The sequence below is a fragment of the Synchiropus splendidus genome, chromosome 12 (assembly GCF_027744825.2).
Source record: "Synchiropus splendidus isolate RoL2022-P1 chromosome 12, RoL_Sspl_1.0, whole genome shotgun sequence".
Lineage (NCBI taxonomy): Eukaryota > Metazoa > Chordata > Actinopteri > Syngnathiformes > Callionymidae > Synchiropus > Synchiropus splendidus.
The window spans coordinates 14,457,867-14,478,544 of NC_071345.1; the positions used below are offsets into that span (position 1 = coordinate 14,457,867).

Sequence of the window (20,678 nt, forward strand, 5' to 3'; positions counted from 1 at the left end):
AATAGCTAGTAAGAAAAGACAACGGGTCACTCCACTTTTAAACGTTGGTTACTAAAATACCGTACTTAAACTCTTTCGATAAAATCCACCGACAACTTACGATTCTATGAAAATATGACCCACAAAACAAATTGATTGAGCTTCACAGAATTTATTTCAGCTATATCAGCAGACATTCTGAAGCAACCTCCAGTACAAACTGTTCCCTTCTTTGAAAACAAAACTCAACACAAATTATGTACAAAATACGTTTTTTTTTTCAAAAATCAGACAATACAACACAAAATGTTCATTTGCGACTTCTCTGCTATAAATAGTGACGTGAAGTATAGAGTTAAGCTTGTCTATATATTCTCAGGATTCATATCATCACAAAGCGTTTTTGTACAATTGATAAACTCCAGTAGCACCATTCAGTGTTTCATCCGACCTCTGACAGACTCTGAAGCAGTCCACTTGAAATTGGGACACAACTCCTCCGCGCAGTGCAAAATAATATTACAGAAGAGATGAGGGGAAAAAAAAAAACCAATCCACTCTCACTGTTAGAACATTCAGATCCAGTCTTTCACTTTCAGTCTTGTAACAGAAGATTTTAACTCTTGAACATCTTGAATTTAAAAGTAAAAATGAAAATATCTTTACCCTTTGTTCATAAAGCCTCATACCTGACATACCTATGTATCAATATTGAATTTTCTGGTAGGTCCCATGAATATGTTTAAATGTGACATGAACAAATATCACACAACACAAACAGACATCTCTTCTTACATATGTCCACAAAATCCTGAAAGCGTGATCATGACGTAAAATCCGACCACCTTCATGTTTTCATTTTTAACAATCACCAACAACGTATATTAAAGCCAACACATGATCCTGTCTCCTCATCAAATAAGTACGAAGTGAAAGCCTGACTACTCACAGAGAAGGCAAGAAGTGAAGGCATCAGCAGAAATGTAACAGCACGTTTGTGGACGACCATTTCCTTTAACAAGCAGAAATGAATAAGAGAACCAGGTACCACAAAGTAGCAGATATGATTTTATGCTAAAAATCCATTGACAAAAAAATCTATATTTTTGTTGAGGAATTTTTGTGGGCTGAAAGGAAGAACAATTTATGAGTATTTTCAAAGTGATAACTCTACATTTGATGTGAATGTATACTCAGTCAGTTTATGGAATTAGTGTTGAATAAAAAGTGATTTCAGGCTCACCATACCACAGTATGCAGTGTTGACAACTCAAAACCATGAAGACATTCCTCGCCGCTTAACTTCGACAAATTGAATTAAATGTTCACGGTTTTCCATTCTTAACTTTTGACCTATGTGAAGAGATGAAGTATCAGGTTGGTGACATCATGGACTACTGAAGGATACAATGTCCAGTCCCTCGTAATATAATACAACAAGCAACTTTGTTTTTCAGCACTGACCCTCAGTGGGACTGTGATTGTTTGTTACTGTGTTTAAAGCACAAGTTGGTTCCCGAGCGAGTGAATACTTCCCACGTGCCTCAGTCTTGGCTTCAGTCTTCCACGAGACCGACTGTCGTGTGGATGCTCAGACTGGACACGGTGGTCTACTGCATGCCACCGACAGCTGGCCGAGTCATGTGACACACCCAAACACAGTAAAGCCATACCGAACACAGAAAGACACTTAGCAACGCAGTTATGTACAACTCTCACTCGGCGCAGGTGATTCTGTATCTGCCGTTAAACATAAATATTGTATGGTCTTTAAGAATTGCTTCTTCAAAATAAAACATTTGAACCACATACTCAGTAGTTTGGAACAGTTGTTGATATGGTGGAAATCCTGTCACCGAGCTGAGAGAATGAGCTTTAATTTGGAAACAATACTTGAACTAATGCTTCGCATGTTTTCTATAAGAATCAGAGCTGCGTCAGATCTAAAAAGCTGAAGGGAAATGATTGACAGCTCTGAAACAGATAAGGTGCGAGAAAAACATGTTTTAGCAATCGTGACTAGCTGAATACTTTTATCCTACATCGCCATAGTGGTGAGGTGTTGGTGTAGACCTTTGCGCCCCGCACTGGTGCCGGGATGCCCCCCTCCGTTGCCATGGCCGCAGTATTCTTGAAGGTTCTGGCGCAAGGTCACCAGAGCGGAGCCCAAACAGGCACGGTTGGGAGCCAGGACTCCCCCAGGCAGCTGAAAGAGCACGGTGGCCACGCCCGCCATGCCGTCGTCTGTGGGCTCCAGAGTGATGGGCCCGACTTTAAAGGTGGAGTAGGAGAATCCCATCAGCTGAGACAGAAATGGGTCCGACCGGCAGAAGTGCTGGTAGCCGCTGTAAGTGGACGGATGGTGATGGAGTGAGGACTGGGTGCCAGTGGTGGTGCTGGCGTAGTGGTGGGTGTTCAAGTAGTGCAGCGGCAGGTGCTGGCCGCTGTTGCCACTCCCAGTCATGGTGAGGTGGTGGTGGTGGTGAGCCGTGGGTCCGGAACCCATTTCATGTTTGTATGACACAGCCCCCGCTCGGCCCCTCTGTCCCACCATCACCCCTCCTAGTTTGCCAGTGCGGGTGTGCGCAAGCGACACAGTGCCTCCACCTCCAGAAGAAGGCAGGTAGATGAGTTGCGGCTCATCCGGCTCCAAGTATATGGTCAGTTTAGCAAAGGGCCTCGAGGCCATCTTGGTCATCTCCTGGATGTGACGGCGCTGCTCCCGACGGAAGTCCAGGAACTGCTTGACCTTCCACAGGAGGACGCAGACGGACAAGAAGAGGAAAAAACAGGAGAAAAAAACGGAAAAGAAAACAAAGAGATCAATGTGGGCCTGGTCTTGCCGCAGGAAGAGCAGTCCCTGGGACTCTCCCTGTCGTTCCTCTGTGCCCACTCCTCTGAGAGCAATGTAGAAGCGGCTGGATTTCAGTGAATGGACCTCATGAGGAAAAGTGATGACCACGCGATCCCGGACCCCGTGAACGATCAGCACAGTCTGTGGTTTCCACACAGTGATATAGGTGATCAAGCCTTTAACATACTCCTTTCTGATCTCTCGCTCAGCACTCTGGGACTTAGCTTGCAGCTGCAGTGGCGAGTGGGACAGTGTAGAACTTCCAAGGCTGGAGGAGGAATTGGCAAACACCTTAATTGGGGAAGGCGGTGAGTCCTTCTCGCTGCTGGTTGTTGTTCCACGAGTCACGGATTCTTCCTCGATTTTGATCGTGTGTATCCCCGAGGGCCGGTCCACGTCCACGATGAAGGTGTCATGAGAGTTGGACACGTAAACTTCCACCTCGCCAAAGGTCACGTCGATAGTGACTCGGATATCTACGTTGGTGAATTTAGGCTGAGCCGCGAAGAACACTGTGCGACCTCTGGGCAGGTTGCGGATCGTCGGGTCATGGAAACAGTTGGTCTGGGATGTGGGGTCGAAGCAGCACTCTGTGTCCACGTGGAACTGGCGGTAACACTGGCGCCCGTTCACTGGAGTGCCATTAAAGGTGTCTTTGCACTTGGCACACTAGGGGGAACAACAGCAGATGAAAGTTACGTTTAAAAAGTCATCATTCGATCAGATTAGATATGTGACAGTCGCTGATGGTACCTGTTGTCTGTAGCAGTCTTTCCTGTCATTCTGAGGGCTGCTGAGACAGGAGGAGGTTTCTGTGTTGTTTTGGCAGGGACAGCCTGTCCCATCGTGCTCATTGCAGGTGTCTGCATGACCGTTACACTGACACCTGATGTGACACCAATGTAAGACGATTAGAATTAGGGCACAACTTGAAATGCACGGCTCTCTTGTTCCACCGAAATCATGAAGACATTTCAACGTATACTGACACTCGCTCGCAGAGGGAACTTTGCGCGTGTCGTCCTCCCACACACACACAAAGCGATCAAGCCTGGTAAACGGCGCAACTTTAAAGGAAGCTGATTCTAACCTACTGTACTACACCGTAACCTGCATGGCAGAATAGTGTTCCTTGTTTGAACTGCGAGTTAACGGACCTCCATCCACCCATCGATCCATCCTCATCGGCTTATCCGTTGCCGGGTTGCGGGGGCAGCAGCTTTAGAAGGCCACGCCAAACGCCCTTCTCCCGGGGAAACATCCACCAGCTCCAACTGGGGGATACTGAGACGCTACCAGGCCAGTGAAGAGATATGATCCCTCCACCTGGTCCTGGATCGACCCCTCGGTCTCCTGCCAGCCGGCCATGCCTGAAACACCTCCCAAGGGAGGTGTCCAGGAGGCATCCTCATGAGATGCTCGAACCACCTCAACTGACTCCTATCAACACGAAGAAGCAGCGGCTCTACTCCGAGTCTCTCCCAAGTGACAGAACTCCTCACCCTATCTCTAAGGAAAAGGCCCACCACCCGTTGGAGAAAACTCATTTCAGCAGCTTGTATCTAGGATTTCCTTCTTTCGGTCATGACCCATATCTCATGACCATGGGTGAGGGTTGGGACAAAGATTGATCAGTAAATAGAGAGCTTTGCCTTTTGGCTCAGCTCTTTCTTACACACAACAGTGCTGTACAGCGACTGCAATACCACCCCTGCTGCACTGATTCACTGACCAATCTCCAACTCCTTACCCCTTCACTCGAGAACAAGATCCCAAGATACTTAAACTTCTCCACTTGAGGCAGGGACTCATCCCTTACCCCAATCCACCCTTTTCCGGTTGAGAACCCTGGCCTCAGACTTAGAGGTGCAGCTCCTCATTCATCATCTGCAAATAGCAGTGTAGCAAATATCACACAAAGATAAGAATGACTGCTGTAATCGAGTCAGATATTTGAACAGTGAGAGACACTGGGAAATTAAATCCTGAATGTGGCCTCTTTGTGGCACAGTTAGCAATGCATCATTGAAAGGTGAGTAGATGACAAGGCTCGACAGAGTAGATGCGATACAAACCTCAATATAAAGAATGATTTAAACTGTTTTCTTTTTATTGATGTGCATAGTATCCATAGTGCAACCGTACATGGTGCATAGTCACTGGCGCAATAAAAAAAGAAAATGCTGCGACAATCAGCAAACTTATTTTAAAGTTGTACAAAACATCATCTGAATTTGTTTTTTGTTCGCACATAACACCTTTGCATTTCAAGCTGGAAGTAGATTAGTAGATTAATGCTGGTGCAATAAGATGCAATTTATGTACGATATGATACGATATGATTAGTCGACTAATCGCAAAAAATAACTGATGACTAGTCGACTATCATAATAATTGCTAGTGACAGCCCTACCCTGAAAAGCTGAAACTCGATGTGACTGAGATGATGAGTCAGAGTTTTGCCTTACTTTTCACACTTCCCTTGCAGCAGAAAGTAGCCGCCGAGGCAGCTCTCACATTTGTCGCCAACACTGTTGTTCTGGCAACTCACGCACACGGCATTCTCTTCTGTGGGGCCTTCTAACACCCACTCTTTAATCTGGTGAAGAGGACAACAAAAATCTCACAAACAGAAGAGGTCCATTAAACAACAACAATTTGTGATCACAAACCTTATTCGGGTCCAGAGAGAACAGTCCCGGATTGTCCATCGCCTTTTTGTGTTCGTCTCTAGACAGACACACGGCACTGTTCCCTTTGCAGAACTCTCGGCATGGACGACAGGTGCCCCCACCTTTGGCAGAGCCTACGAACAATGGCTTACACTTCTCACAGTGTTTACCCTGGTGCAAGGAATATGGAAAAAATAGGCTTAGAACAATTAAAAAAAAGGGTTTTCTTGAAAGAGTGTTGATGAAAACTTACTATGGTGTTATTGTGGCACTCAATGCAAACATCTGGTTCATTGACACCAGCGCAGTTGCTGTGCTTGTTACAGCTGCATTGAGAGGAGCAGTTGTCGCCCACGAAGCCAAAGTGACACTGACAAACTCCAGGAGAGACACAAGTGCCGTTGACGCAGCCCTGCGCACAAACTGGCTCACACTGACCGGACACACTGGGAAGAAATCAGTGCGTAATATATCACTTGATGGTTACCGAGTGTTATCAATTGAAATACACTTGTGTTTGCCCAAACCTGCTGAGGATGTATCCGTGTTTACACGTGCAGTGGTAACCCTGGGGAAGGTCGTGGCAGTCCTGCGTGCTGTTGCAGTGGTGGTGGCCGTTGGCACACTCGTCCTCCTCGGGGCAGTGAAGGAAAGACCAACTGCTGTTTCTCAGGGGACACACTCCCTCGCTTACACCTAAAAACAACAAATGCAGTTTGAAACTTCTTCTTATTCTAGCATTCATTTGTCAGACACTAAAACAGTTTATTTTGACACTCAAGCTAATGACGAGAAAAATAAAATACAAGATGTTTATATTTCTGTTTATATTTCTAAGTACCCTTAAATCATCAATGTTCTCCTTATATGTCAGTATGTCCTTCACACTCAAGTACAATATTAATGCTAACTCAATGAAGCCTAAGATGTTTCGTACCATCAAGTCCTCCTTGCATGCAGCGTCCAGCTCCATTTCCTCCCCGTGACGCACACCAGCCACACTGAGGCCTGGCAATGCACTGGGAGCACTGGGCGAGCTGGGAACACTGAGGAGAGCAGGAGTCCCCTCCTGCCAGAAGACGACCACACTGACCCGCTTCACATCGCAGAGGCACAAAGGACGGACTCATGCACTGCACCATGAAGAGGATAGTTGTCAGAGATTTTCATCAATTAAAAACAGACACTTGAAAGGCATGTATTCACCTGCTGAAGAGCCATGCTCCACACGCAGTGCTGCCATCCTCCATCAGAGCCTCGTGAGCCCAGACAGAGGCTGCAGTTGAGCAGAGTGTGGCAGGGAGGAGGACAGGGCAGAGGTGGCGACGACTCCACTTGCATCGGAGAAACGTTCAGGAGAGCATAACTAAAGCAGGTCCAGTCGTAGGTGGGATTCACACTCAGAATCCGTCTTGTTTCCCCTACAAGGATAAAATTAGTTCTGTTACAAGACATTTTGGTATTGCTCAATATTAAAGAAAAGCGATTGTCGTTCATAACGAACGGAGGAATTCATTAATCACCCACACACCCGTGCGTTTGAACTGCCGCGTCCACATGCATTTTCCAGAAGCAGTGCACTTGGGGCAGTCAGACGCCTCACAGCTGGTCTCAGTGCAGTTGCTGGATAGGAAGATTTCTCTCTGGTTAATGCGACAGTCGTGTTCGGATGTACAGCTGACAGAGCTGCTGATGCACGCCCCCTCTGGGCAGTTTGTGCACCATTTACACTGCAGAGCCGGCTGTAGGGCAAAGAGTTCATAAAGATTTCAGTTGACCACCTCCAATGGACGCCTCACTACTGAATGGACAGTCAAGTCAAGTAAGTAACCTGTAGAGAATTGGTGAACGTCCTGGGATGTCGAGCTAGACATTCACTGCATGTCTTCAGTCTGCGGCATTGGTCAGGCAGGCGAGGAGTTGGAGAGCAGGGGGATGGACCGGCGGTGCAGCTCATTCTGAAGAAGAAATCAAACTACTGACATCTGAGGTTGAAACATTCATAACTAATGATGAGGTTCAATTCTTACCTCTCAGCAATGTCTGAAGACGCACACGCGCCTCTGCACCAAACGCAGCTGCCAGTGGTGGTGTTGCATGTTTCTGGAGTGGGCATCAGTGAGCAGGGGTCAGAGGGCACCGTTAAGGTGAGAAGCCGACCCAACGTCACCCCATTAAAGCCCCCTGAAATAAACAGGCGACCGTCCCAGCTTGTCACGGCGAGAGAAACTGAACGATTCACCGGATCACCGACAGCAGAGACTGAAAAACAGAATGTTGCTTAGTAAGTCACATTTTGGTCATAAAAGAAGCCAAAGAAAAAAACTCACCTGGTTGTATCCACGTATTACAGTTCACCTGATACAGTGACACCGAGTTACTATAGTCTTCGGTTTCAGTCCTCCCACCAATAATGACCATGGTGTCTTTAATCAGAGCGGCCGCATGGAAAAAACGAGAGAACGGCTGCCCAGAAAAGAGAGGGTTAGGAGTTAATACCTTCTACCGATCAAATATATAATGTGCCACTCATATAGCCTTATGAGAATCTAACCTTATTTCCCTGAGATGGGACCAAAAGAGACCAGGTCAGGTTTGGGTAGTACAGGCTGTACAGCTCTCCAGAGGGCTCCACAGTCTCCACATGGAAACGGTAACCGCCAAAGACAAACACTGCATCTGTCTGTTCGTGGTAGACTGCTGAATGACCATATAAACCTGAGCGAGCACAGGGGAGAGATTAGTTAATGCTTCATAACAAGATCAACTTGTTGTCATATTATTATTGATCTCATCAAGACAGGAAAAGCTGTGTTTTTTTCAAGACATTCCAAACCTGTAGGTGGCGTGCCCGTGTGTGGGGCAATTGTCCAGTTTCCAGTTTGGGGACTAAATTCCAGCAAGTGGTGGTTGAAGCCATTCTCAGGTGAGTATCCACCAATCAGTAACACTGAGGTGTCACGGCGCACCGTTAACGTGTGTCCCGCCACTGGGGGCAGCACTGAGCTCTGTTTGGCAAAAATAAATCTCCCAGTTAGGAGGGGACATTGAAGGTGAAACAAGTTTTAATCTGTACTTTAACTCACCTTGTGTTCTTTCCACACTAAACTGCTGAGATTGAGGCTCCAGGTGTCCATAGCAACAGAATTCTGAGTGACACCGCCAACGACCAGCATGAAGCTGTGACTCACTGAGTGATTGTCAGGGTCATAGGTGGTAAGGAGTGCAGCAGCGTGGTGGTATCTGGGACGAGGAGTGGAACCTTCTTCCACAGAGCTAGTCAACATTTGTGTCCAACGTCGCTCAAGCACAGAATATCTACATAGTACCAGATCAAATGTCAATGTTGCTCTGCAGCACATGGGAGATGAAATCATCATTCACTAAGACGGCATGAATTATTTTGTACCTGTAGACATTCCCCAGAATTCCTTCAGTTAGAGAGAGTCCACCATACATCCAGAGATTTGCTTGAGGACCTGACACTAAGGAATGACCCATCCTGTGGAGGAATCTGTGGGCCTGGTTCTGGGGTCAAATTGGGTAAAAAGTTAAAGAGTTGTTGAACATTCCAGATTGTAGCCTTCCATCTTACCACAGTCATCTGCGTGTCCAGCAAAGTTTCCCAAATGAGGCTGCTTGAGTCGCGAAGAACTGAGCAGTCAGAGCCTGTCCAGTTGTCTTTGCAGACACACACTCCAAGAGACTGAGGAAGTAAAATAGATTTTTAATTAGCTTCACATTCCTAGTACTGACTCAGAGATTTGCTCAAGAGTAAATGCATCGAAAGATAGGGCATTTACCACATTACAGGTTCCTCGACCGTCTGCAACACCACAATCCTGAGGACACATCAACCTGTCACAGTGCGGGCCTCCGTATCCCTGAGGACACTGACAAAGACCAGCTACACACTGGGCCACACCAGGACACAGCGGTGAAGAATCATCTCCATCATCTGAGCTTCTGTGACATCGGCGCACCCAGAAAGAAGCATTGAAGCCTTGAGGTTTGTTTGAAGACACATTGGCTTCGAAGTAGACCGAGATCACTCCTGGCGGAAGAGGTGTGGACACAGAAATGTAAACAAGTGTACTATTTTCTGCTATGCTATCATCATAGGATTATCAGGAAACAAGTTAATAGCATCGGTCAGGCTTGAGTCTGAAATACTGAATGACTAGAAACACTACGATGAAGATGAAGCTAATGGATACCTGACGTGGCCTCCACAGTAACTGGCTGTGTTCTCGTAGTTCCACAAAATGCTCCAATGAGATTGTGATCCGAGTGAACGACTCCGTTGCCCAGAAAACGAGGAAGGCCATCGAACACATACACAAATGAGCTCTGTGTCAGAAGAAAGCATTCAGAGTGAGAATTGAAAACATGTTCACAACATAATCTGCACATGATTTATTTTGGTGTCCACCTACTTTACAATTAGTATGGGAGTCTGGGTGTAAAGTGAGAGCGATAGGCGGGCAGAGCTGTCGAGGCAGACATGGAGAAAGCTTGTCTGTCACTGAGAGGACCCAAAGACAATGAGACAGTCCCCCCTTTCCTTCAGTTCCACTCCTCCATCCCAGAGATGAGGAAAGGGGAATGGTCAAGGAGGATGTAGAGGAGAGAAGCACAGAGCGTCCCTGGCACTGGCGGTAGCATGTTCCATTGTTCCTACAAGGAAAAAGAAATGGGTTGAGGTGGGCATGTGGTGCTGTCACTCTAGTAAACATTGTCAGAAGAAGTGTAATTGTTTTTATCTTCGTCGGTGAAAGTGACAAAAAGACTATGTAATAAAGCTGATGAATCTATGGGTTTACAACTGGATATTTTCCTATCTCGTAAAAAGCTAAAAGTTTCAACAAAGACATATTCACCATAACGCTAATAAACCACAAATTTTCTGCAATATGTTTTGGGTGGAAGGGCTGTAAATCCAAAACGTTGTAAGGCCATTATGAAACTTTTTCTGTGGCCAAAAGATATTTTACTTCTCTGACTTGGCATTAATGATATGCAGGAAATCGGCACGAACTGATAAAGGTCTCATACAAAAAAAATATATACTAATGTTTTCTGTGTAGACAACAAAATGCTAAAAGAAGATTCTTTAAGACTCGTACCTGGGGTCTCCATAGTAACCAGGGAGACAGGACTCACAGTGAGGCCCGTGGGTGTTGTGTGTGCAGTAACACTGTCCAGTCTGGTTGTGACAGAAACCCCGTAGTGGATCTCCATGGCCATTACACTCACACGAGACACAGCCACTGCCACCAGCTAGAGCCGAACCAAAGCTACCTGGTCGACAGTGTTCACAGTGAGGCCCTGTTGTCCAGTCTGTAATAAAAAAATAAGAAATTCATTTAACGTCATATTTAACCTTATATTACTTTCTTCACTCTTAGGGAAAGTAGCCTGACCTTGGCACTCATCACAGATCCCAGGGGCAGTGATGCAAGTAGAGTGGAAGTTGCATCCACAGTCCACGTCACATTCAACTCCGCTCAGGACCAGAGTTGCTGGATCAGATGTCCAACCGAGAGAACACTCGCACTCAAATCTCGGGCTTCCGCTACATAGGCCTTCTCGACACTCGTTATAGCACCTGGACGCCGAAAAAAAAATGTGTGAAGTATACTCACACTCAATATGACTTCCTGTATTCTGTTTTAGTAACAAATAAACAAAAAACCTCTTACGTCTGGTTGCAGTGCAAAGTGCCATCCCCCATATAGCCCCTCTCACAATGGCACTCATAAGAGGTTGGGGTGTTGATGCAAGTGGCAAACGGGTGGCAGTTATGGAGACCCAATCGGCATTCTTCCACATCAGGGCAGGTGGGGTAGGACCAGATGGCATCCTGGTCTTCATTCACAATGTCCTCAAGAAGTTCCAGCTCCATTTCAAGGGGGCGAGGTGGTGCAGACGTTTGTGGCTCAGGGCTGATGAAATCATTCAAACAAAAATGAGACAAGCTCAAATTGTCTTCCACTACATTTAGTGCCATTTCACCTTAATTTCTGTACCAACACAAATTATGTGCATGCAAAAACAGAGACAACAAACATGCATTTAAATATACATAATGGGCAACAAGAGGTAATGTAACTAAAGCAAGATGTTGTCTCAGAGCACTGCAGTTCACTTTGTCACACAAAGCCAAGACTACTATGAAGTAAGAAAGTAAAAGTAAGAAAGTCATATGACTCCAGTCATGAATAGATTCAGTAGACACCAATTTTTTTCCACACACATTTTTATCTAGTGACGAGGTGGACGAAAAAGAAGTATCTTACTTTGCTGCCCGAACCTCGGCGACAGCCACACTGCAGTTATAAACTGACGAGTCGTCAATCCCCGCCCAGTCGCCTCTCAGACATCTGAAGACGAAAGCTGCATCAGCTATCCATTGACACCATAAGCATCCAGTGTTTTGAAGACTTGAAACACCTACTTTCCAATTGTGGGGTTATTGTAGTCACCACACCAGCCACATTGGAATGTCTTCAGGCAATCATTGCAGGTGTTTATTGATGAGCATTGTTTACATTGGGGAACTGAATGAACACTAAAAAAGAGAATTATATCAATATAATATCACTTAAAAATGAGCGATATTCTAAGGCAAACAAATACAAAAAGTCGTCATTAAACAAATCCAAGTGCAGCAACTTACCTATCATACCAATCCCTGCACTCCCCAAAAGGGTACTTTGTGAGATAGGCAGCAAAGTAGAAGCAGGCCTGGGCAGATTCACACCAAGCACACTGGCTGGAGTTTGACAGGCACTCACCACACGTCCTCCTCCTTCAAAGAACAACAACGTTTAGGTGCTCACTCTAAATGCACTAAATACAGAGGTTTGAATAATTCGAAAGAGGACTTACTGATTGCAGACTTTTGGACAACCCCTCGGGTCCCGGATGGAGCCATCTAGTCGCCCCCTTCGGCTGCACTGATAATCACCCTTCTTGCTGGAATTTATCTGCCACTCACAATAAGGGTCCTGGAAGACAGCCATGTCGTATTATTTGTTACCATTAGAGTCATATAGATGACTTTAAGTTGTAATTGAAGTACAATCAAGCACAACAATAACTAATCTTATATGATTACCTTCCAAAAAAGCAACAGGAGGAGCAGCAACCAACATTTTCTCACCTCAAGTAAGTAAGTGCATCAAAATTTAGACAGTGTATTATGAGGATTCATTCATCATTAATTTATCAATATGTATTAGAACAAACCATCGGGCAGTTAATAAGGTATCGGCTACTCATAAAGGGCCCCCAATTCCACATGACTATGATGTACCTGAGTGCAAGCAGAACAGTCTCTGTATTCTTCGCACAGGGTGCAATGCTGGGGAGCAAGCAGCAGATGGCGTTGGGATTTAAACTTTCCCACTCCCTTTTCTTCCTCTGGACAGGGTTCAAGGTCGGGGAATTCACGTCTTAGACAGCGGGACAAAGATGGGCACCAGCCACACGACTGGTCAGAGAGACACGCCAGACAAGACATGTACCCGGAACACGACCCGGAGCGGTATGGTTCTAAGAACAAGAAGGAGATCTCCTACAGAGAGAGATAGAGATGTTGGATGAATATTCATATTCAAGGTCCATTCTGCAGCAGTAAAGCAGTCATTTGTATACATGCATATTGACAACTAATGAACAAATACACAAACAGTGGAGCTAGAACTTACACTTCCTCCTGGAAGAGTTCTGTTCCAGGTCAGGGCCATCTCGCTCGTCTGTCCCGAACCAGAGTTGTTCAAGTAGCCCTCAGCTTGAACAAGGTAGTGGTTTCCCCTGGTCAGGTTGGAGAACAGTCTGCTCCCATCAGGGCGTGTCAGGAGCTTTAACTCTTTTTCCTGTTGAGCTGCCCAGCGGCCAACCACTTCCTGTAGTGGGTAAAGAGAAGACCAAGGAAAGAGGATGTATGACATATGAAGTGGTGAAAAAAACAGAACTACATCAAGTCAGGTCGTCTGTCTTAGCTCCACGCACAAACAAATGATAAGCAGAAAATCTTGGAAACTCCCAGCAAGTGGAGCCAGAAAGGAATGTGGAACTTAGCAAATGTTTGTATTCAGTGTTGTTGCAGGACACTCCGCATTTGGTTTTATTATTCAAACAATTCAAATAGTTTTTCAGAGTAACATAAAGGACTGTATATTCTTGTCATTAAACTATCTTATTGGCTCACATTTCCCCTTTGTAATTTAGTTTTAACTTATATTAAGTACAAAAAGCAGAAGAACAAGATTGAACTCTTCAATCTGCAGAGAAAAATGTCTACAAAACATACAATAAACACAAGTTCTGAGCTAAATGAAAAACAAAATTAAATCAAAACCATAAATCAATCAGTGTAAAAGTGAAATCCCTCACCATTTGGGTGGAGTTGGGGCCTGATCCAACTCGAGCTTCAAAGTGCAGTCTTTGGATCCTAGCCCACATCGACACTGTCTCAGTGGGAGGCGGGGTCGGAGGAGGCGCACCCCACAATGGGTGGATGAAGCCTCTGAATTGAAGGGCCACGTCCATTTCAGAGGCAGGGGTGAGGATGATGGTGGTACTGCGGAGGATGGACACCTGGCAGGAGGTGAGGAGGATGGAGGAGAGAGTGGAGGATGGAGGCGGACATGCATCAACAGAAGCACTATTCCCTACAAACTCCTAAATGACTATCAAAATCTACATTTTGGGAAAGCCTCACTCTACAGCAAATTTCACAGCATGCAGAAGAGAAAGAAATCAAAAACAACTTAAATAAAATAAAATAATTCTTCAAATCACAAAAAGTACAATTTCAATCATCGACTAGATAAGTTTTGCAATGGAAAACTTCCCACAGTAAGACACAATAACCACATCAAATTAAAAATATTTCGTTAAAGCACATTTTCTTTCACTAAAATAACATTAGACACACAGACATGAGCAAAGGTTGTGAGAGGTAAAAGAAAAAGACAATATCCACCCTTGGACTGCAAATAAAACAAGAAGGCATTTGTTGATAGAGTCAGAAAATGAGTGTGTGAGAAACACAGGTGAAGAGGAAAGGTGGTTAAGATACAGAGGGGTGAAAAAAAGAGGATAATCCCTTTGGCACCAGTTTGAATGCCTGAAATTATGAGAACACCTGAAGGAGATTCAATACATTTTTGATTTAATATAATTGCTAATGCACCTCTCATACACTATCATGGGCCCTATGTTGGCAGAAGGAAGGAAGGAAGGGATAGTAAATGTAGGGGGTAGAGCAACACCTTAGAAAGAAAGGTCTTAGTAAGACTCCGTACCTTGTCAGGCTGGGAGTCGTTGCGGGGGTGCTGGAAGGTGAGCAGGTGCAGTCCTGGGACATAGTTCTCGGTGCGACAGGAGTGGAGGGAGGTTAGGAAAAGGGTACGCTCCCCCCACCAGCCGTACGCCCCTGAGATCTGGTCCACACGGCACGCACTGCGCTCTGTGAGACCGAGAGGGAGAGGTCAGCAAACAAGAAAACATCTGACCTCGAACAATCTGAGCAAACTAATGCATCGATCACTGACTCATATTGGACATGCATTAGAGAAAAGAACATGTAGTCATTTAACTCCATCAATGGAATATCACTCAACAAATAAGTTGAGTCACAAACACAGATGAAGTTAAATCACATTCAACTCCAATGCAGGGCCAACATGATTTTCCTCCCTCACATGTCAACTTGTCATGAGCACTTCTCACAGCCCTCCTTCCTCCTTGTGGCTCACCTGATGCTGGCAAGCAGGATTCGTTCTGAACACACCATCCAAATTCACCCGGAGCCCGAGCCAGGGAAGCTGGAGTGCCGCTGAACACCAGACAGGACTGACAGTCGGAGAGGAAACGCGCCAGACCCAGACAGCCAGTACTGCCACACTGTGAGGTTAAATAACACATCGAATTGAAGAGTTCTTGTGAGATTACAGAAAATATCTAAATTATTTTTTTACCGGGTGAATGGGTTGATACTCTCGACAGCGGCCTTCACACCAGCTGCACTCTGGATTTTTCAAACACATGCTTTCATCTAGAGCCTCAGAACACACAGCATCCTGGAAACACACCAGCATGCAACAAACAAAATGTGAGATCAATTTACAACATACATGCATGCACATATGTATCTTTGAGCATAATTCACAGTTGTAGATGCCCACTTCTGCGTTCTTAACACCACACAACTTCCTTAGTTTTACAAAAGAGAAACAATTTAGGACTTTTCAGGTGATTGTCAAGGTAATTTGGATTCAATTCAAATTCAAAACTACATTTATTTATATGCTACAACACTGATTAAAGGCTGGAGACAAAGAGATATTGTATATTATTGGTCACTATTTCAAGGACAAAACCAGTCAAAAGTCATCAGTTTATAATTCTCTTTATATAAAGAAAATAACCGAAACAGTCATCAACTGCATATTTGTTTTATTTGTAGTGATATGGGTTTATGCGTGATAAGTTTGATTCGTGAGGACTCAATTAATGTTCAAAACTGACAAAACTGAAACAAGAATAAGGTTTAGGCTCATGCAGAACCATCAGAAAAATGCGATCACGAATATACTCGCAAGTGCCACCCTTTTTCCACCAGTATTGAGGTAACACATCATCAAGTGTGAAGCAGTCTGAGGGACTTTTCCTAATTCTATTGTTCAGTAAATGTCACACTTACCCTGTCACCTTGATCACTACTGACAAACAATGGAACTTTGAAAGCCATCAGGTCTCCACGGGCCACACCACTGTAACCGGTAGCAATGAGAAGCACTCTTCCCTCCATCACAGCAGCGACATGGGAGTAGCGCCCTTTCACACGCTCTCCACCTGACAATAGACAATACACTAGGTGAAAAAGGATAAACATAGAGGATTAGGTTGAATTATACAAGAGAGAAAACAAGTCTGACCGAGCAGCCATCTCTCTCCAGCAGATACCCACTGGTGACAACCCAGATGGTAAAAAAATATCTCCTCATCATAACACTTCTCCTCTTGATAGTGAATGTGAACATTACCACCTTAAAGAAAAACCAAAAATGCTGTTAATGCAGTGATATTTACACACCTGGACTGCCATAGTCATCAATAAAAGTTCTCACCAAAGACCACCATGTAATTCCCAATCACAGTTGCAGAGTGGAAGGCTCGTTCTCTGGGGCCTGTTGTGGGAAACCGGGAACGGAAGGACGTCCAAAATCGCCGCTCCACGTGAAATACATCTGTGTTGTTTACTCGAACGCTAAACCTACAAAATCAGAAAGTCAATGTTTATCTTAAAATACACACAGACTTCAGGCAGATGCGTAGCTGGTATTGTGCATGCACACTGACTGCAGTTTTTTAAATAGGAGGTATACAATAGTAAGCAAAGGTGAAGAAATATTAGAATTACAGCAAGTATCTGCTGCTTTTTCTAGTTCTGTGTGCGTACCTCGCAGTGGTGGGCCTGTGACCTCCATAAACAAGGAGGGTCTTGGAGGGTTCATGATAGACCATGGAGTGGCCAGCAGTGGCAGGGGGCTTCCCACCAGTGGGCTGAACCGCTTCCCAGAGTCCAGAGCCACGCAGGCTGAATCGGTACAGTGATGATGAGAACATATCATCCTCTGTGCGTCCTGAAAGTGACAGCAAGAGTTTAGGACCTGGCATGAAATAGCATGCAATAAATTAGCAGATGGAAACATTACCTCCGAAAACATACAGGTAACTGTCCACTATAGCAGCAGCGTGATTGGCTAGTTTTGGGGCCCCATCAGAATTTGAGAAGCCGAGTTGCTGCCAGTCGTCCTGGAGTGGTCGGTACATCCAGACATCGCTGGCAAGTGAACCGTTTGCAAGCTGACCTCCAAATATGATCATGTTACCCGCCCACTCCACGGCCGTGTGTGAATGACGAGCCAACTGACAATGAAAAGACAATACTATTTCAAAAAAATGAATAACATTTACTGATACTTAAGCTATAACATTTATAATAAAACAACTTTTAACATGGTTTATTTGTGGACAGGGAAAACTGAATTTTAGTGCCACCTGGTCAATTTCTTCTACATATCATTCTGGAATATTTATTTTTAAATTCATTCATTAAGATGACTAAATTTTATCATAGTATGTTAGGAATTAAAAACAAGGCTGCTGGCTTGGGCTCTTTCACAATGTTATCAACCCCTAAATTAAGGCTACAGCAGAATGTGTTAGTCTTACTGGAGAGTGACCGTAGGATCGGCTCTCCCACTGATTGGATGTGAAGTTGTACTTGATCAAATCTCCAAGGGCTCTGTTGAGGTCAAAACCTGCCACAAAAAAAGGGCACGATTAAAAAAACATCAATCTAAACAGTTGCATTTACAGGAGTGATGAGTGGTCTTCAGAACTGTAAAAAAGATTATGTCGCTCGAACCTCCAAACAAGTACATTGCACCCGTAGAGGACAGGTAAGTGCCAGCCGAGCCAGTCCTGGGAGGGGCATAGGGATTTCCCTCACTAACACGCCACCATTGACCCGCTCCACTGTCATCCTGGAGGCCCAGTTGGCAGCTGTGGCCCAGAAAGCCTGGGTTACACATACAAAACTCCCCTCTCTTAAAGAAGACAAAAGACAATTAATAAATAGTGCCCCTTTTGTAGTTGAATGAAATCTTGACACTTACTTTGTCACAATGACCATGTGCAGAGCAGGTCTGAGAGCACAGAGGTGTTGAGCAGGCAGCTCCTCCCCAACCCTGATGGCAATGACACTTGGATGTTTGGGCATCACAGCGTCCATGACCACCACATGCCCCGGGGCACAGCGAGAAGGTGTAGGTTGCATAGAAGCCCGAAAGGTTGTAATTGGCATCGCTGAATAGATGGAGCAGCATCTGTGAAAATAACAAGATTATAAATTTAACTTTACACACACAGAAATGTTAGAGAGACAAAGAAAGAGAATAAAAGTTACCTTGCCAGACTTGGCTTCAATAGGCTGGGGCAGAGTGTTGCCACTGAGACTAGCTAAAAGAGGGCTCTGGTAAGAGTCTCCATCATAAACAAACAGGTAGTCGTAGGTGCACTCAGTGTCCATGAAGGTGAAATTCAGAACAATGCGATGGCTGTTGCTGGGTGCTGCATAAAGTAAGAAAACAGGCATTGATTAAATTAAAGCATCTGGTCATCATCCCGCTGAAGTATAAACCTAATATTAGGATGAGAAACTGCTTAACTAGAAAAAAAGTGGAGAAAACACAGGACAACTACTCAAATTTCATTATACAATGGCAGTGATGGTCTTCTCAAAGACTACAAGCAATGTTCCCTGTTGCTCTCTGAAGGCACGGCTGCTCTCATTTCATTCACAGCAATGTACCACAGTTGTTTACATGTAGTGGAAACACTGGAATGTATTGAAGGCCTGAATGATGACAGTTGGCTGTATCAACATTTCAGCACAAACAGAATAGACATGAACTATGCATATCATACCTTTAATGAGCCACTCGCAGTTCCCATTGACAGAGTAGTTTCCCGGTCCATCTGTGACATAGCCAGGTGGTCCCCTCAAAACTTGCCTGTGGCCCTTGCAGTCACCTGCCAGGCAGACAGGTGACAGCAATGCCAACAGGAGGAGGGAGACGGGGAGAGAAGAGGCCATCACTGGCACAACCTGTGGCAAGCATAAAAGGCAAAACAATGTAAAGAAAAATCATATGGACTGGAGTTACTCATGAAGACTGCTGTATACCTAACATTAGTGCACTACACATCATATACCTACAAGTTGACTTTTTGTTTAGATAATCATGAATAGTTAATATGGTTGTATTTATTTTATTTAACAAATAACTCACATGGATGGCAATTTACATACATTTTTCAACAGTGTAATCATGCAAGTTTGTGTGTTTGTAAACACGTCAAACGTCAACAAGTTCACTAATGACTCAGGTAGTTGCGACAAGTCATAGGGTCAGTTGCCAGTTGGACGACTTTGATGCCTGAGGCAAAACAACAAAATGGGAACCCTTTGTGTTATACCCGTTTACCAAGAAATCCACATGACAACGTTATGGAAGGAAAAATAAATACAGAGCATGGTCTAAAAACGGACTTATATCACATTTCAGTCAGAATACATTTAAATGTGGCTTTCATATGACCTTGTCAACTATATAGTGTCAGAGTTACTTTTAATTTACATTCAAACAGTCACGTGAACTGGTGTCTTGCAATGAGTTTTGGTGGTGTTTTCCTTGGACTTGTTCTGCTCGTTCAATGTATGACTTTTATTTATTAATTTATTTTTCTGGAAAGGACTGTTGTGGCCTGAGTTTTTAAGTGTTGCCACCAGAATACAATGTATGTTGTGTATGCGTTTTCACCAATGCGGGTTTAAAACGTGCGTAAACACCGTCACCAAACACTAATATCACTACTATTATCTCGAGTTAGAGTTTTCGATTTCTGAAAATTACCGTCGAATAGCGGTGGCAAAAAGCCAACAAATGAATAAACACCGTTATATATGCGCACATTAGCAGCAAGATGATGCTAACATAGAGGGATGCTAAGCTAAACTAGCAGGAGGAGGACCGTTTACAGCATTTACTCACCAGTTCCCGTCTCTTCTGTTCCATGCCCATTTACATTTTCGTTTTCCTTGTAGTCGCAGGCTACTCTCGAGCCAACTGGGGCAAATGTAATAGCACGCCAACGAGTGCTTCTTATAACGGGAGCTCAGATAACAGCCGCTAGTTAGCTACCCTGTTAGCCGAATCCAGATGCGCAATCTGTGTTGGACGCAAAATCAGACATTGTTACACGTTAATCGTTATGCAGAGCAATTCGATTACGGCATGCCTTCAAAGTTAGGTCTCATCCTAAGAGAGAAGCATTTGACGGCATCAATGTGCTGCAAGAAGAACAGATACCCGTTGTTTTGGTGACGGCTGGAAGGCGGACGCCAGTGGTCGCAGGCACAAAAGACTCCCACCGCTGCCATCCAGCGGAGGGGAAACAGCTGGAGCCCCTGGCTCTGGTCTGCTGCACCAGACGGAACATTTTAAGTCTAAAATGTTGTCGTTTCCGTAGGGATCCGTTTATTTTTCAATGTCATCCATTTTAAGTGAGTTTAATTTCCTTACACAGTAGTT

General features: G+C 44.7%; 1 protein-coding gene across 2 annotated transcripts; it reads right to left on the minus strand.

Annotated features, from left to right (window-relative positions):
• Positions 1–135: 135 nt before the first annotated feature.
• megf8 (multiple EGF-like-domains 8) lies at positions 136–20,554 on the minus strand. 2 transcript variants are annotated; one of them, XM_053881133.1, is made up of 45 exons: positions 20,457–20,554; positions 20,139–20,315; positions 19,012–19,192; positions 18,491–18,654; positions 18,201–18,410; positions 17,951–18,131; positions 17,755–17,843; positions 17,235–17,448; positions 16,979–17,162; positions 16,647–16,792; positions 16,455–16,565; positions 16,220–16,371; positions 15,495–15,596; positions 15,273–15,420; positions 14,820–14,983; positions 13,906–14,109; positions 13,218–13,415; positions 12,824–13,084; positions 12,397–12,515; positions 12,185–12,316; positions 11,963–12,076; positions 11,805–11,888; positions 11,208–11,450; positions 10,929–11,113; positions 10,632–10,845; positions 9,942–10,182; positions 9,723–9,855; positions 9,309–9,559; positions 9,101–9,211; positions 8,915–9,033; positions 8,592–8,823; positions 8,342–8,513; positions 8,060–8,223; positions 7,836–7,971; positions 7,536–7,767; positions 7,337–7,463; positions 7,037–7,247; positions 6,712–6,926; positions 6,443–6,638; positions 6,033–6,201; positions 5,759–5,951; positions 5,506–5,676; positions 5,302–5,432; positions 3,587–3,719; positions 136–3,502 (listed from the first exon to the last, which is right to left on the minus strand). In XM_053881133.1, exons 2-45 carry the CDS (start codon positions 20,166–20,168, stop codon positions 2,018–2,020), a joined length of 8,652 nt encoding a protein of 2,883 aa, XP_053737108.1. In that variant the 5' UTR covers positions 20,169–20,315; positions 20,457–20,554; the 3' UTR covers positions 136–2,017. The 2 variants fall into 2 exon arrangements, with proteins under 2 accessions (XP_053737108.1, XP_053737107.1); XM_053881132.1 differs by having other exon boundaries at positions 20,139–20,499.
• Positions 20,555–20,678: the final 124 nt, after the last annotated feature.